A 16,572-nucleotide genomic window follows, 5' to 3' on the forward strand; every position below is an offset into this window, starting at 1 on the left:
CACTTCCACACACACAGGTTGGACATTCATGACTTGACGGGCCATTGCATTGACTTACATTCATTTCCTGGAGATTTACTCTAACCTTAACTACATTTACTACTGGCCTAATCCTAATCCAAACCTCAACCTAACCCTAAAACATATCTTTACCTTAAAATGCAGTCATTTACGACATGGGGACCTTTTTGGATTTCTGTCCCCACAAGGACGACAAGTCCCCATAACGTGACTGTGTAAACAGGTTTAGGTCCCCACATCATTAGTAATACCTGGACACTCACTCACTCATTCACACACAGAAGATGAAAGACGTCTTCATTCAGTGGAGGACAAACAGGAAACAGTCACAATCTGACCACTCAGAATTTTAGAAGTTATTCTTTCAAAATAAAATACAGTTGTGTTTTTTAGTTTGAATTGTCATTTCACAAACGTCGTTACACCATCGCTAACAGGAAGTAGTCAGACTTCGCACTTGTGCCGAACAAACTGATACAAATATAAAAAAGTCGTTCTCATGAAAATTAAAGGTTATTGTACACTCATAAAAAATGTTAAATCTAATTGTTCTCTTTTAAATGAAGATAATTTGACCTTTATTTCACACTCTGGACCTTTAAGGCTCGGTCCCATTTCTCTTTTTTTAAAAACCAAACAAACAGGAAACGACTGAGTGAATTCATTGAGAACGTTCTCAGACTTAAATCTCAGTCCAGTGTGAGCCTCGGCGTCAGAGCTGAACTCAGGTGAATGATGTTGTTGTTGAAGGATATTAGATTTAAGTGGTGATGAAAGCGGAGGCTTCCTCCTCTGCTTAACGCAATTTATAATTTCACATCGTGAGATTAAACGCAGCCGCACTCACAGTCAAGTGCTGTGAAATGAGTCTGACTTCAGCGACAGATAACACGAGTCGTGATGAGGGTGCTCCTGCAGACAAGGGCTTAAAGGGACAGTGAAACACTGATTTTAACCACTGAGCAAAAGACTCATTTATCATAAAAATGTTTTCATAAAAGTTTATTTTCATAATTAGCTGTTTGCTAGGTAACTGTTAGTTCCTCACAAAACCACACCTGGATTAAACTGAATTATCCCTTTACTGCAGATTTGTTGTCAGTGATCTTGGGTTTTTCCACCTCATCATTTCATCAAAACTCCTCCTCCTCCTCCTCCTCCTCCTGCTTCATCACTTCTTTTTTTGATGAACGAGCGGCTGAAGTGGATTGAACAGCTGAGATCAATAAAACAGCCTCCGCTCACTGATCAGTCTGCTTCACACTAATCGCCGACATTTCTTACATATTGTGTTCTCATGTGTCATGTGACCCAGCAGTTGCGTCCATGGCGGCCACATTGATCTCAGCGAGCGCTGCCAATCGACGGCGTCTAAAAATACCTCGGCCTTCAATGGAGACTTAAGCTTTCCAACAGAATCAACATCAATGAATCCCTCTGTGTCGTCACTGTGAAGACTATGGAGCTGTGTCATTACAAGTAAATATCCATTTATTCTGGTTCTATTGAAGACAAGACCAGATCACAGTCTCAGGAGACTTTGACCAATCTGACCAGTCACTTCAGAAAGAGAGGGCGTGCCTCCTGTTGGCTGTTCTACAAACCACCAGAGGTGTGTCTGAGACTTGGACTTGAGTCGCACAAACTTCAGAACTGATGTGTCAAGACATTGAATGTCTATGCTGCAAAGACAACTGTAGGTTGGGGCAGAGACTCAAAGAGAGTCTGCTAAAGTCCCTATGACTGAGCCTTGAGGAACACCACAGATCCACCTACAGCTCACACAGACCTGCATAGAAACCCTGTGACCTGGGGGGTGAATTTTAAAAAGAATAGATGAAATAAAACGTGAATGCAGACGACACAAAGAAAACATCGTCATTCACTGAACGTTGTCTTTTTGGACTCTTAATAAATAAAGTCACTGTCACCTGCTGCTGAGAGGAAATACCTAAAGCATTCAGTGCTGTGTTTGCTCTGAAGTGACGCTCAGTGAGTGTACGACAACACAACACAACTGCAGCTGCTGCCTCAAGTCATTTTCATTATCACTGAAAATATGAAAGACAGGAATCGGAGTGTCAACAAGTTAAATGTATGACTTTTTATGAGCATAACGACGGAATTTGAAGAGGAAATTCAGCATTTTGAAGTTTGTAAACCACTAACTCTCCCACACCAATGCCCATAGAGAAAATCAGTGATTGTAACATCACACACAAAGGAGTTGTTGATCCACTGCTGCCTCCATCACTAAGTTCACATGTCTTATTTTGTCACTTCAGTGTTTGAAATCCTCGTGTTTCCCCATGAGCTAAAATCTCTTGTTTTCTCTGTGGGAGAATGAAGGAAACTGATTTTAGCTACTCAACACAATACTCACAGAATAAAATCTAAATCAGTTGAAGTCTACAACCCTAGCCACCAGTTGCTGGCCACTGTGCAACAATCCGACTGTGAGTCAGAGGTCATGACACTGGATCCTGGGAGCAAGTCCTTGCAGGCAAGTTCAAGATGTAAGAAAAGCGAAAAGAGGCTGGTGGAGCATCAACCCTCACTGTCTGTCTGTCTGTCTGTCTGTCCTCCAGGTCAGAGATGTTCACGGCTATCTGTCAGTCAAAGCACTGACCACACGGCTCACTCTGACTTGACTGCAGAATCACACACAGTCATCAGGGGGAAAGTGTGCAAACACGTGTCTGTGTGTCAGCAGAGGAAACACAATGAATGGAGGTTCTTCTCTGTGTAAGGTAACACCTCAAACACAACTGACAGAGCAGAGCAAACAGCTGAGAAACACAGTAGTCAGGTACACTATATTCAGATTTTAACCTTGGTGGGATTTTTTTGTGGATTTGCTAAACCATACATTTTTGGAAAGGTTATTGTATAAGGAGTCAGAAAATCAATGTTTGCATTTGCTCAGGCTGCCATATTGAAGTTTTAAAAATGGCCACCGTAACATTTTTAATTATAATATCTCGACTTCTGAATAAACTGGAATGTTGTTGTTTTTACTGCTTAACACACACTGTAAGGGTCAAGGAATCCAATGGTGCTAGTTACACTATACCATATTAACCCTTCAATGCATGAGTGTGTAAAAAATGACTCTGTGTGGTTGTTTTCTTTCAATATCTTTGTAATGAAAAATAATCAGCTGTTCTTAAAAAAGATTTTTCATATCACTCACTTAAAGGGGACATATTATGCAAAATCAACTTTTTAACCATTTCAGTACTGATATTTGGGACTCTGGAGGCCCTACCAGTCGCCAAAGTGTGGAAAAAGAATACTCAGTCATGTTTTCGTGGTTCCGCTTAGTGTAAGTATAGGCGATAAAACGCTCGATGTTGAATTCCCTGCACTTATGACGTCAGCATGCGCATTTCACCGTGAATGTTTACTTGGAGAGCTCCACCTTAGCTCCACCTTGTCCCTGCGAGAGTGCAGGCGAGGGAGGAAGAGCAGTATTATGTCAACGCGGAGGGACAAGTGTGCTGTTGGTGGCTGCACAGTGGAGCACAGTGTTTTACAGAGGATTTTATATATGAAGCTAATGTGCGGGTACCTGTATCTTCAAATATCAGCTGTGTCAACCCTCAAGAACATAATTTTACATTTTTTTTCGCCAACAATGCCAGACAGAGATTTTTTATTGTCATACCAGAACTTTCTCGTCTATCAAAAGAGTTCAAGAGTCAGTTTGACATGAAAACTTACAGAATCACAGAGCATCATGAGCTTCGGCCATACTCAGCCATGGAAACCCCTGTACCACTGAAGGTGACAACCTGCACAATGTGATCACACAAGCCAACATCCCAGATGAGTATGTACATCAGATGCTGATGTCACTGGCCAGAGGTTGTATGAAGACTATGGAGATGTCAGTCTCTGGGCCCCTGTGAAGAAAGAGAACAACAAGATGTTCCTGTCTGGGAACAAGAAGATTACAGTGAAACTCGGAGACAATACTGTGGATCTGAAGGAGACCAAGGACCTGTTTGCAAGGCTGATGGTACTTGCCAGGTCAAACCGAGACATCAACCACAAAGAGACCATAGGAAATTATGAATTCACTCTGACACCAAGGGCACTGTTCGCTCCTGATGGAACAATTCTGCCATGCCATGACAAGTCAAAGTTAATCCATCTACTTGAGAAACTGACAAAAGAAGACATGCCCCATGAAGATCATCAGCCGCCTCAAGTTGGAAGTTCTAATCACCAAGATGCAGAGGATACAGGAACTCAAGACCTCACATCTACTGATCAGCCAAGTTGGAAGATATCACTGGTGGATGGTGTGGTGCTTGTGCAGAAGCTGAGCAAAAAATCAGCAACTGTATTGACAGTCAAGGATCTGAGTGTCTGCTTCAATGACAGACTGATGCAACTAACACGAGATTATGATGAAATCATCCTCATGTTTGACACATATAGGGCAGATTCTCTGAGTGCAACTAGAGCTAAAGAAGACAAGGAAAAGCTAGTCAGAGATGACACCAACATCAAACACTTACCATTAAGCAGATTCTTCTCCCATGACAAGACTAAGAGTGATCTGACTGAATATCTTGCTGACAAAACTCTGGAGTACAACAAGGTATCCTCCAAGCTGATCATCACATCTGCTTCTGGGCTCACTAGGAGCAACAAAGACGTTGTCTTTGAGGAAAACAACCACGAAGAAGCAGACACACTAGTCTGTGCTGGCTTCACAGCGAAACCCACATGATGCACAGTTGGTGTTTTTCTCACCAGACACATATGTTTTAGTGCTATTCACAGAAACTATGATCTCATGTTGAAGAACATGTCCATTTCTATGGCCTCTGGTGTGCAGATTGAACCACTGTGGCGAGCTCTAGGTTAAGAGAGAGCAAAGTCCTTGCCAGCCTTTCAGGCATTCACTGGGGCTGAGAACACAGGAAGGTTCTCCCACATGGGCAAGGCAACCTGGTTGCAAGTTAAAGTTAGTTTTTATTAATCCTTAGGGAAAGTATTCCTCTGCATTTTGACCCATCCTAGAATTAGGAGCAGTGGGCTGCCACACTGAGTGGCGCCCGGGGAGCATTGGGGGTTTGTTACCTTACCCAGCCCTTTTTGGCCGGGTGGGGATTTGAACTGGCAACCCTCTGGTTACAAGTCAAGTTCCCTTTCCACTAGGCCACGGGCTGCCCAAGTGCAAAGCAGATGAATATATTGTCAAAGTTCTGCAGATTCCTTTGGATTAGGCAGATGTGACAGCCCTGGAATCCTTTGTATGTGCAGCTTACTCACCCAAGTGGATCAACAATCCCTCAGCTGCGATGGCATCTCTTCTGCAAGCATAGGGCAGAAAGTGATAAGCTCCCTCCAACACTTGGAGCTCTGAAGCAGCACGTCTTGAGAGTCCATGTCCAAACAAGAGTATGGGCTGGATCCTCTGTAAAATGGATACTTCAAACACTTGGATGACATGCTCAAACCAGTGACCACAGAGGTCCTCCCAGCCCCAAAGGCCATCCTTGAGTTGGTTCAATGCAAGTGTAAATCTGACTGCTCTTCTGGGAAGTGCTCCTGCAGAGCTAAGGACTTGTACTGCTGTACTGACATGTGTCAATGCAGCAGCCAGTGCCAGAACGATGACGATTCCCAAGCCGTGATGTATGAAAGCGATGATGTACAGTGGGTACGGAAAGTATTCAGACCCCTTTAAATTTTTCACTCTTTGTTTCATTGCAGCATTTGCTAAAATCAAAAAAGTTCATTTTATTTCTCATTAATGTACACTCAGCACCACATCTTGACAGAAAAAAAACAGAAATGTAGAAATTTTTGCAAATGTATTAAAAAAGAAAAACTGAAATATCAAGTATCAAATATAAGTATTCAGACCCTTTGCTGTGACACTCATATTTAAAGGGGACATATTATGCAAAATCAACTTTTTAACCATTTCAATACTTTTATTTGGAACTCTGGAGGCCCTGCCAGTCGCCAAAGTGTGGAAAAAGAATACTCAGTCATGTTTTCGTGGTCCCCCTTAGTGTAAGTATAGGCGATAAAACACTCCATGTTGAATTCCCTGCGCTTATGACGGCAGCATGCGCATTTCACCGCGAATGTTACCGCCCCACCAGTAAGTTTACTTGGAGAGCTCCACCTTAGCTCCATCTTGTCCCTGCGAGAGTGCAGGCGAGGGAGGAAGAGCGGTATTATGTCAACGCGGAGGACAAGTGTGCTGTTGGTGGCTGCACAGTGGAGCACAGTGTTTTACAGAGGATTTTATATATGAAGCTAATGTGCCGGATAAAGTCAGCAAACGTTAACACACATTGTTAAGAAAAGGTCACATAGAGGTCATAACTGACCATTCTGACACGTCCTAATTAAACATATTTGTTCAGTACGTCCTCCATGACTGGAGCACAGACTCAGTCTGATACAGTCACATACAGCAGCTGTTTATGCAGCGATCAGTGGTGGATCAGTGGTGCTGTCCCTAAGTGTTTTTAACTGATTTACAGTTGGACAGTGTTCGGCTCCATCCTTATGTAGGACGTCTCTTCCTGTGACGCTCACGCTGCCATGTTGATATTGTCAGAGAACTAGTGGAGGGAGGGGGAGACGAATGAGGGGAGGGAACAGGAGCTGAGCGAGTGAGCGCTGTAAAGAGGACAAATCAGAAACCCCCTGGAAGAAGTGGGTGTGTGTTTGCCTGTGTCTCATTTGCATGTAAAGGGACCATGCACGAAAACCGAGCGTTCTGAAAGGGGCGGGTTTACAGTGCATGTCAGAGCAAATGAGAATCATGAGGTCGAAGAAACTGCCCAAGGAGCTCAGAGACAGAATTGTGGCAAAGCACAGATCAGGCCAATGTTACAAAAGAATTTCTGCAGCACTCAAGGTTCCTAAGAGCACAGTGGCCTCCATAATCCTTAAATGGAAGATGTTTGGGACGACCAGAACTCTTCCTAGACCTGGCCGTCCAGCCAAACTGAGCAATCGTGGGAGAAGAACCTTGGTGAGAGAGGTAAAGAAGAACCCAAAGATCACTGTGGCTGAGTTCCAGAGATGCAGTAGTGAGATGGGAGAAAGTTCCACAAAGTCCACTATCACTGCAGCCCTCCACCAGTCGGGGCTTTATGGCAGAGTGGCCCCACAGAAGCCTCTCCACAGTGCAAGACATATGAAAGTCTGCATAGAGTTTGCCAAAAAACACATGAAGGACTCCCAGACTATGAGAAATAAGATTCTCTGGTCTGATGAGACCAAGATTGAACTTTTTGGCGTTAATTCTTAGTGGTATGTGTGGAGAAAACCAGGCACTGCTCATCACCCAATACAATCCCAACAGTGAAACATGGTGGTAGCAGCATCATGCTATGGGGGTGTTTTTCAGCTGCAGGGACAGGACGACTGGTTGCAATTGAAGGAAAGATGAATGAGGCCAAGTACAGAGATATCCTGGAAGAAAACCTCTTCCAGAGTGCTCAGGATCTCAGACTGGGCCGAAGGTTCACCTTCCAACAAGACAATGACCCTAATCACACAGCTAAAATAACGAAGGAGTGGCTTCAGAACAACTCTGTGACCATTCTTGACTGGCCCAGCCAGAGCCCTGACCTAAACCCAATTGAGCATCTCTGGAGAGACCTGAAAATGTCTGTCCACCAACGTTCACCATCCAACCTGACAGAACTGGAGAGGATGTGCAAGGAAGAATGGCAGAGGATCCCCAAATCCAGGTGTGAAACACTTGTTGCATCATTCCCAAGAGGACTCATGGCTGTACTAGCTCAAAACGGTGCTTCTACTCAATACTGAGCAAAGGCTCTGAATACTTATGACCATGTGATATTTCACTTTTTCTTTTTTAATACATTTGCATTTCTGTTTTTTTCTGTCAAGGTGTGGTGCTGAGTGTACATTAATGAGAAATAAAATGAACTTTTTTGATTTTAGCAAATGGCTGCAATGAAACAAAGAGTGAACAATTTAAAGGGGTCTGAATACTTTCCGTACCCACTGTATATGTAATTAAAAAGGTTGCATAATTATACTGTGGTCTAAATGTCCATGTCGACATCCAACATCCAAGTTTTATTAGCTAATTTTAAACTCTTCAGTAAAAGGAACTCCAAGTTATCTGACCACAGCCTGTGATGTGTATAGTTTGTTTTACCCATATTGTGGATGTATTTCAATGGGATGATAAAAAAACATGGTTTTGGAGGAACATGGAATATGACATGCAAACAACTTAGAGAAAACAACCACCCAGGGTCATTTTTGACCCACTTATGCATCTATGGGTTAATGTGGTAAATTCTTGTAGCTTTGTAACTAGCACCATTTGATTTCCTGATCCTGAAATGTGGGTTTAACATTCTCGCTTATTCAGAAGCCGAGATATTACAAATTAAAGTTTTACGGCGGCCATTTTTTAAAAATTCAATATGGCCGCCACATAGACATCTGGGCAAATGCACACATTGATTTTCCACTAAAAGAGTGGACCTGACTACAGTTTCATCAAGAGAAAAAACACTCATCTATAATCACATCTACGACATCTTTAAGAACATGATCACGTCTTTATCTCACTGAGAGACAGACTTTACTCCAACAGTAAAAACACTCACTCTCCCACACCAAAGCCCATAGAGATAAACACAGGAGCTGCTGGTCTGTCACTCCTGTTTAGACCACAGAGTGGACTTTGGTGGGTTTCCTCGTGTCCCTGCTCGTCTTTGGTGTCTCAACTCATTTAGAAAAGACTAATTTCCACCTTCCCTGTCTTTACACAGTGAACAGTCATGTGCTGCTGAGGTGAATTCACTAACGTGTTACTCTCTGTTTTGTGCTCACAGAATTTGTTAATATCACGTTTCTGATGTGTGAAATATTAGAATGAAAACTCTATACGTGAGCCGTGACCTGATCTGTCGTCGTTCTGGCGTCTGAGGTTCATTTGACACGAAAGCAGCTCGATTTACCCTGAAACTGAGTCTGTGCACAAACATCTGCATCACACCTGTGTTCTGTTCAATCAATTAATGTTTCTGCTGCGCTGGAGTCATCTCAGTTTAGACAGGGAATATAATCTGGAGCGTGTATTTCCTATTCTTTTCTTCTGTGCGGCTCAAATCAGATTTAATCTTCATTTCTTTGTTCTGTGTTGTTTTTTACTTGAACAGCGACTCAAAACCAACCTTTTGGTTCGACTTTAAATAGAAATTATATATTATATTCTATTTATTAATGTTTTAGCCTGTTTTACTGATTTTTACATGCGTAATTATATGTGTGTTTTAAACAATATCTATGAAATGTGTTTAGTTCCTCTTCTTTAATACAAAGTAAATACTGCAATACATTTTCATGGGTTTATTTACCTATAAATGTTAGAATCTTGTTACTAATTGGTGTATCATTATACATAACTTATACCTATACCAGATTGTAGTATTTAATGTATTATATAATGTAATCAAATCTACGCCACATTACGTCTCCAACACGTTCACGTCTTTATCTCACTGTGAGACAGACTTTTCCAACAGTAAACTGATGTTTGTAAACCACTCACTCTCCCACGCCAAAGTCCAGAGAGAAAACCAGTGATTTTAGCTCACAGGGACACAGGAGCTGCTGGTCCTCTGCTGCCTCCTGTGGTCACTTTGTGTCACTGAGTTAAGTCTAAATGAAATATTTCAAATGCCGAATTCACTAAAATCAGACATTAGAACAGAGTGATGGAGGCAGCAGTGGATCAACAACTCCTGTGTGTGTGATGTTGGGCTTTGGTGTGGGAGAGTGAGTGTGTTAACCCCAAGACGAGCAGCTGTGAGGTGCATTCAAAGACCCTCAGAAATGTCACTACTTCTGCTGGGTTGTGAAGTTTTGGTTTGGTCTGTAATCTGCTCACTCTCTGTCCTACAGTGGTGATGATGATGATGATGATGAAGATGATGAAGCCTCACAGTAGAAGCAGTCAACCGGTGGTGAAGCGGGTGTTTTTCTGACCTCGGATAATTGTCTGTAGTGACAGACGCTGACGAACTGAGGGACAAACGACGCCACCCTCAAAAACCTTGACCACGGTGACAGAATAACCTACTATTATGGGATGTAATAATTACACTATGTTTTCTTTGACATTTCACTCACACTGATGAGAGGGTGAGTGAGAGCTGGTGACCCATATTTACTGTAACATTTCCTCCTCCTCCTCTTGTCTCCTCTTGTCTCCTCCTGTCTCCTCCTCCTCCCTCTCTTCCCCTGGATCTATTTTTAGCCACAGCTGCTGTAACTCGGTGTCACAGGAAACGCAGCAGGAAGAGGGCGTTCCCGTCACGCTGTCACTCAGTCTGAGACTGTTAGAAGAAAAAGTACCTCCTCCAGGAGAAGATGGCGCTGTAGAGTGGAGCTCTTCTCTCTGAAGATGATCAGTGAACACGTACGTGAATGACGACGTCATAAACAAAATGAGTCAACGTCACAAAGTAAATGATGAAGTTTCTCCACATAAACACTGTAGTACAGGTGTCAGGCCTGTGTGTGGCGCTGTGCTGGTGAAACCTGTCATAGTTTTCAGATCAGCAGCAAACAGATCATGTTACATTGTTTCTGTTCATGTTACGTACTGTGGCTTTAAATCTCCAGCTCTGTGTGTGTCTGTGGGTTTCTTTGTCTCTGTCTCTTTGTGTGTGTGTTTGTCTCTCTGTGTGTGTCTCTCTGTGTGTGTCTCTGTGTCTCTGTGTGTGTCTCTGTGTGTGTCTCTGTCTCTGTTTGTGTGTGTCTCTGTGTGTGTGTGTCTCTGTGTCTCTGTGTGTGTTTGTCTGTCTGTGTCTCTGTGTGTGTGTTTGTCTGTCTGTGTCTCTGTGTGTGTGTGTGTGTGTCTGTGTCTCTCTGTGTGTGTGTGTGTCTCTCTGTGTGTGTGTGTGTGTGTGTGTCTGTGTGTGTGTGTGTGTCTGTCTCTGTGTGTGTTTGTCTGTCTGTGTGTGTCTCTGTGTGTGTCTGTGTGTTTCTTTGTCTCTGTCTCTGTGTGTGTGTTTGTCTGTCTGTGTGTGTCTCTCTGTGTGTGTCTCTGTCTCTGTGTGTGTGTCTCTGTGTGTGTGTGTGTCTCTCTGTGTGTGTCTCTGTCTCTGTGTCTCTGTGTGTGTTTGTCTGTCTGTGTCTCTGTGTTTGTGTGTGTGTCTGTGTCTGTGTGTGTGTGTGTCTCTGTGTGTGTGTGTGTGTGTGTGTGTGTGTGTCTCTGTGTGTGTTTGTCTGTCTGTGTGTGTGTCTGTCTCTGTGTGTATGTGTGTGTCTCTGTGTGTGTTTGTCTGTGTGTCTCTGTGTGTCTCACGTTTGTGTGTGTTTGTCTGTCTGTGTGTGTGTGTAGGATTTAAAGTTCAGATGCCGTTTATTTTTGCAGAAACTTTTTCTGCCAACATGGCGGCGTAAACAAACTAAGTCATGTGACGTCTCATGTTCTCACAGCGTTTCCCTCGGTTATTTGGACACTTATTTGTCTCTGTGTGTTTGGACCTCATCTTTCACCCCCTGTGTCCCTCTGCGTCCTCATGTGTCCCTCTGTATCCTCATGTGTCCCCCTCTGTCCCTCATGTGTCCCTCTGCATCCTCATGTGTCCCCATGGGTCCCTCTTATGTCCCTCTTGTGTCCTCATGTGTCCCTCATGTGTCCCTGTAAACATTAGCTGAGTAAAGATTCACTTGTAGCTGTAGATATTTGGACAGAACAGAAGGTCAAAAGGTCAAATCAGGTTAATGTAGGAGGTCATTAAAGGTCGTATGTATATGTGTGTGTGTGTGTGGAGTTGACTTTGCAGAATTGACCTACATGTGCAGAGAGTGAGTGTGTGTGTGAGTGTGTGTGTGTGTGTGTAGGTTATTACGTTGCTGCATGGCCAGTGGAGAGAGGGGGGTGTTCTCAGACACACAATGACCTTAGAATCATGTCAAGGCGGAGGCCTCTCTACCTCTCTACCTCTCTCTACCCCACACACACACACACACAGACACAGCCTGGTGTCATCCATGTGCAGAAGGAAACGTAAAGCCACATCTTATTCTGCTCACACACACACACACAGTGTGTAACTCCACAGTGATTCTATAAAAGTACAGGAACCTGATTATCATCACCATCCTCTCTCTCTCTCTCTCTCGTATTCTCTCCTCTCACACCTCCGCCCTGCACACTCACTCACTCACTCACACACACACACACACACACACACACACACACACAGAGACACACACACACACACTCCACATGGCTGAATATGAAGCGCGTGTTTGTTCTTACTGATGGTTCTGGATCCGATGCAGCCCATGTTTTCTCACAGAGGCTCGTTCAGCGCGAGGAAAATAAAATCCATCCGTCCAGCGGGCATCTCTCTCTCCCCCTCTCTTCCCCTCTCTCTCTCTCTCTCTCTTCCTCCTCTCCTCTTCTTCTCCTTCTCTCTCTCTATCTCTGTTTCTTCTCCTCTGTCCTTCCTCTCCTCCGTATGTGAGAGTGAGTGTGTGTCATCCACGTCTCTCTCTCTCTCTCTCTCTCTCTCTCTCTCCACCGTACCGTCATCACACACTCCTGTTTTCCTCCAGTCATTGTCAGTGTCGCTCTGTCGCCCTCCCTCTCTTCGCTGCGTGCACACATCATTGACGCTGCTTGTGTTTAAAGTGTGTTACTGTGTCGATTCATCATATATATATATATATATATATACATATTCACAGCATTTATTCACAATTATTATTATTATTGTTATTTTAAAAATGTTGCTTTGTTTAGATTTGAATCCAGTTTCTCTGTTTCCATGCTCTAAAACTCTGGCATCGTTGCTATAGTTACAGTAATTAGCCACTTTTAGAATAAACACAGATAATTACAGGAAGAATAAACATAGAACTACAGAGGTTAGTTATGTATGTTACACAGGATTCAACCAAGCAGACACTCTCTATCAAACATTATCTGTCAGCATCCCATCATGCCTTTCTCTGTTCATAAGAACACGGACGGCTCGTTCACATAGCCCAGATGCATTATGGGATTGAACACTACTGCACATGCTCTGTGGGCCGCACAACCCGGAAATAAACCAGGAAGTCAGAAATATTTTTGAGTAAGAAACTCCATAGAAGCCAAAGAGGCGGAGCTACATGCAGTTCTTATAATACATCCATGGCTTTTCCCTTGTGTTTCTTCTGGCAGCCATTTTGTTTCCACTGAGCATGAGGTTAAGTGTCTCAGTCTGCAAAAAGTGGTGAATTACATGCTAAAATGCTAATGTGGCATTAATAAATAATACACGTTGTTGGTCATGGATGCTAACATTAGCAGCTAACACCAGGGGTGACACAGCAGCTCCTGTGTCCCTGCGAGCTAAAATCACTGATTTTCTCTATGAGGTTTGTTGTGGGAGAGTGAGTCAGTTTCCTGTTGTAGAGTCTGTGTAACAGTGAGATAAAGACGTGAACGTGTTCTTAAGACATCGTGGACTTTAGACTGATGTAGATTTGTTGTAGGTGGGTCTTTTTATTAAGTGGTTAAAATGTAGTTTTATAGTGTGTCTCTGCTGGCCGTTGTATCGTTACGTATTACAATCAAACTTTAAGAAACAAAAACAGAGATGTACAACGTCATTTTATCTGCATACTACAGAAGTGTAATGCTGCCACACATACAACAAAGTATGGTATCATGGTATCTTGTTTCTTGTTATAATAATATACCATCATAGTTATAACGAGAAACTACCATGTTATAACGAGAAACTATCTTGTTATAACGAGAAACTACCCTGTTATAACGAGAAACTATCCTGTTATAACGAGAAACTACGCTGTTATAACAAGAAACTACCCTGTTATATAACGTTATAACGAGAAACTATCATGTTATAACGATAAACTACGGATAACTATCATGTGAAACTATCTTGTTATAGCTACCCGAGAAACCATCCTATCATGTTATAACGAAACTAGTTATAACGAGAAACTACCCTGTTATATAACGAGAACTATCTTGTTATAGAAACGAAGCGACTACCTGTTATAACGAGAATACCTGTTAAAACTACCCTGTTATAACGAGAAACTATGTTATAACGAGAAACTATCTTGTTATAACGAGAAACGTTATAGCGAGAAACTACCCTGTTATAACGAAAACTATGTTGTTATAGAAACTACCCTGTTATGTATGGTATAACGAGAAACTACCTGTTATAACGAGAAACTACCCTGTTATAACGAAACTATCGTTATAACCAGAAACTGTATTGTTATAACGAGAAACTACCCTGTTATAACGAACTACCCTTTATAACGTTATAACGAACTACCCTGTTATAACGAGAAACTACCTGTTATAACGAGAAACTATATAGCGAGAAACTACCCTGTTATGTAAACGAGAAACTACTGTGAAACTATCATGTTATAAATATCTTGTTATAACGAGAAACTATTGTTATAACCAGAAACTACCCTGTTATAACCCAGAAACTACCCTGTTACAAACTATCTTGTTATAATCTATAGTGTTATAACGAAACTAGTTATAAAACTCCCTGTTATGTTAAAACTACCCTGTTATAACGACGAACTACCCTGTTATACTATGAGAAACTATCTTGTTATAACGAGAAACTATCCTGTTATAACGAGAAACTACCCTGTTATAACCAGAAACTACCCTGTTATAACGGGAAACTATCTTGTTATAACGAGAAACTACCCTGTTATAACGAGAAACTTGTTATTTGTTATAGCGAGAAACTACCCTGTTATAACTTGAACTACCTGTTATAACGAGAAACTATCTTGTTATAACGATAACTACCCTGTTATACGAGAAACTACCCCGTTATGTTGTTATAACCAGAAACTACCCTGTTATAATAATTTATTTGTTATAACTATCTTGTTATAACGAGAAACTAACCAGAAACTACCCTGTTAGAACGTTAGAAACTGTTATATCATGTTATTCTAAGATACCCAGAAACTGTTATAACCTTTATAACTAGTTATAGCGAGAAACTACCCTGTTATAACGAGAAACTACCCTGTTATAACGAGAAACTATCTTGTTATAACGAGAAACTACCCTGTTATAACGAGAACGGTACCTGTTATAACGAGAAACTATCTTGTTATAACGAGAAACTACCGTTATAACCTGTTATAACGAAAACCCTGTTATAAGAAAACTGTTATAACATTTAACCAAAACTATCTTGTTAAACTATTATAGAGAAACTACCCTGTTATAACGCTAGCTACCCTGTTATAACGAGAAACTACCCTGTTATAACGAGAAACCATCATGTTATAACTTGTTATAACGAGAAACTACCCTGTTATAACGAGAAACTATGTTGTTATAACCAGAAACTATCTGTTATAACGAAACTATTTGTTATAACGAGAAACTATGTTGTTATAGCGAAACTAGTTATAAGGTTATAACGTACCCTGTTATAACGAAACTACCCGTTATAACTACCCTGTTATAACCCTGTTGAGTACCCTGTTATAACGAAACTACAGACCCCTGTTATAACGAGAAACTACCGAGAAACTACTTCGAGAAACTATCTTGTTATAACGGTTATAACGAGAAACCATCATGTTATAGCTGTTATACTATCTTTTATATTAGAAAACCCTGTTATAGCTAATTTGTTAACGACTAGATAACTATGTTGTTATAACCAGAAACTATCTTGTTATAACGTACCCTGTTATAAGCCGTTATATTGAGAAACTATCATGTTATAACGAGAAACTATCATGTTATAACGAGAAACTACCCTGTTATAACATCTTATGATTTCTGATTCAAAGAAAGCTGCTCTGTTTCCTCTCATGCAGGATGCAGTCGCACAGCGCCCCCTGTGGGTCAGCTGCCTCTGCAGTCCCAGTGACACTCGACCACGTGGTCTACAGATCCTCTGCTCAGCTTCATTTAGGGTTCGAGTAAATGATGTGACGCATGAACACGCATCACACTCATCACTCATCTGTGTCTCTGTCACCACAGCTGTTCTCCGCCTCCCTCTGTCTCCGCCTCCCTCACAGCAGGACTCCAGACTCTTATCAATAATTCTATGATAACCTTTCATCATAAGGTAAATCAAATCAAGATTACTTACAGAGACTGTGACCATTAAAAGAGCAGTTCATTTAGTGACGGCGCCTCCTATTGGCTGTTATCATGAGCAGCTGCACACACATACACACCTTAAGTAAATATGAGACACTGACAAAGCTTGAGACAAATTTACATTAAAAAAGCAAAATGAAGGGAGGAGGATGAAGAGCGGGGAGGGTGAGGTGTGTGTGAGTCATGATGAGAAAATGAATGTGGGGGAAAATGGGAATTTATACGAGTACAAGAAACTGAGAGGGACAGGATGGAGGGATGAGGAGGAAGAGAGAGGGGTGAGGTAGAGGTGAGGCAGAAACTGACAAGTAAAGGAGGGCTAATGTGGATTTCTGCGTATGTGAGATAAGCACCGAGCTTACTATTTATAGCTCTGT

General features: G+C 42.0%; 2 protein-coding genes across 4 annotated transcripts in view; one reads left to right on the forward strand and one right to left on the reverse strand.

Moving 5' to 3' along the window:
• LOC122786654 overlaps nt 1–12,430 on the reverse strand; it is a 31,267-nt gene extending 18,837 nt beyond the window's left edge. For all 3 annotated transcript variants that reach the window (XM_044053109.1, XM_044053108.1, XM_044053107.1), the window contains exon 1: nt 12,326–12,430. In XM_044053109.1, coding sequence (XP_043909044.1) covers nt 12,326–12,353 — 28 coding nt within the window. In that variant the 5' untranslated portion in view covers nt 12,354–12,430. The remainder of the gene's footprint in view (nt 1–12,325) is intronic.
• The window catches only part of LOC122786651 (non-homologous end joining factor IFFO1-like), a 19,913-nt gene continuing 13,299 nt past the window's right edge, over nt 9,959–16,572 (forward strand). Inside the window, exons 1-2 of the mRNA XM_044053103.1 lie at nt 9,959–10,115; nt 10,310–10,471. Of these exons, the coding sequence (XP_043909038.1) occupies nt 10,457–10,471 (15 nt within the window). The 5' untranslated portion in view covers nt 9,959–10,115; nt 10,310–10,456. The remainder of the gene's footprint in view (nt 10,116–10,309; nt 10,472–16,572) is intronic.

The sequence above is a fragment of the Solea senegalensis genome, linkage group LG20 (assembly GCF_019176455.1).
Source record: "Solea senegalensis isolate Sse05_10M linkage group LG20, IFAPA_SoseM_1, whole genome shotgun sequence".
Classification (NCBI taxonomy): Eukaryota; Metazoa; Chordata; class Actinopteri; order Pleuronectiformes; family Soleidae; genus Solea; species Solea senegalensis.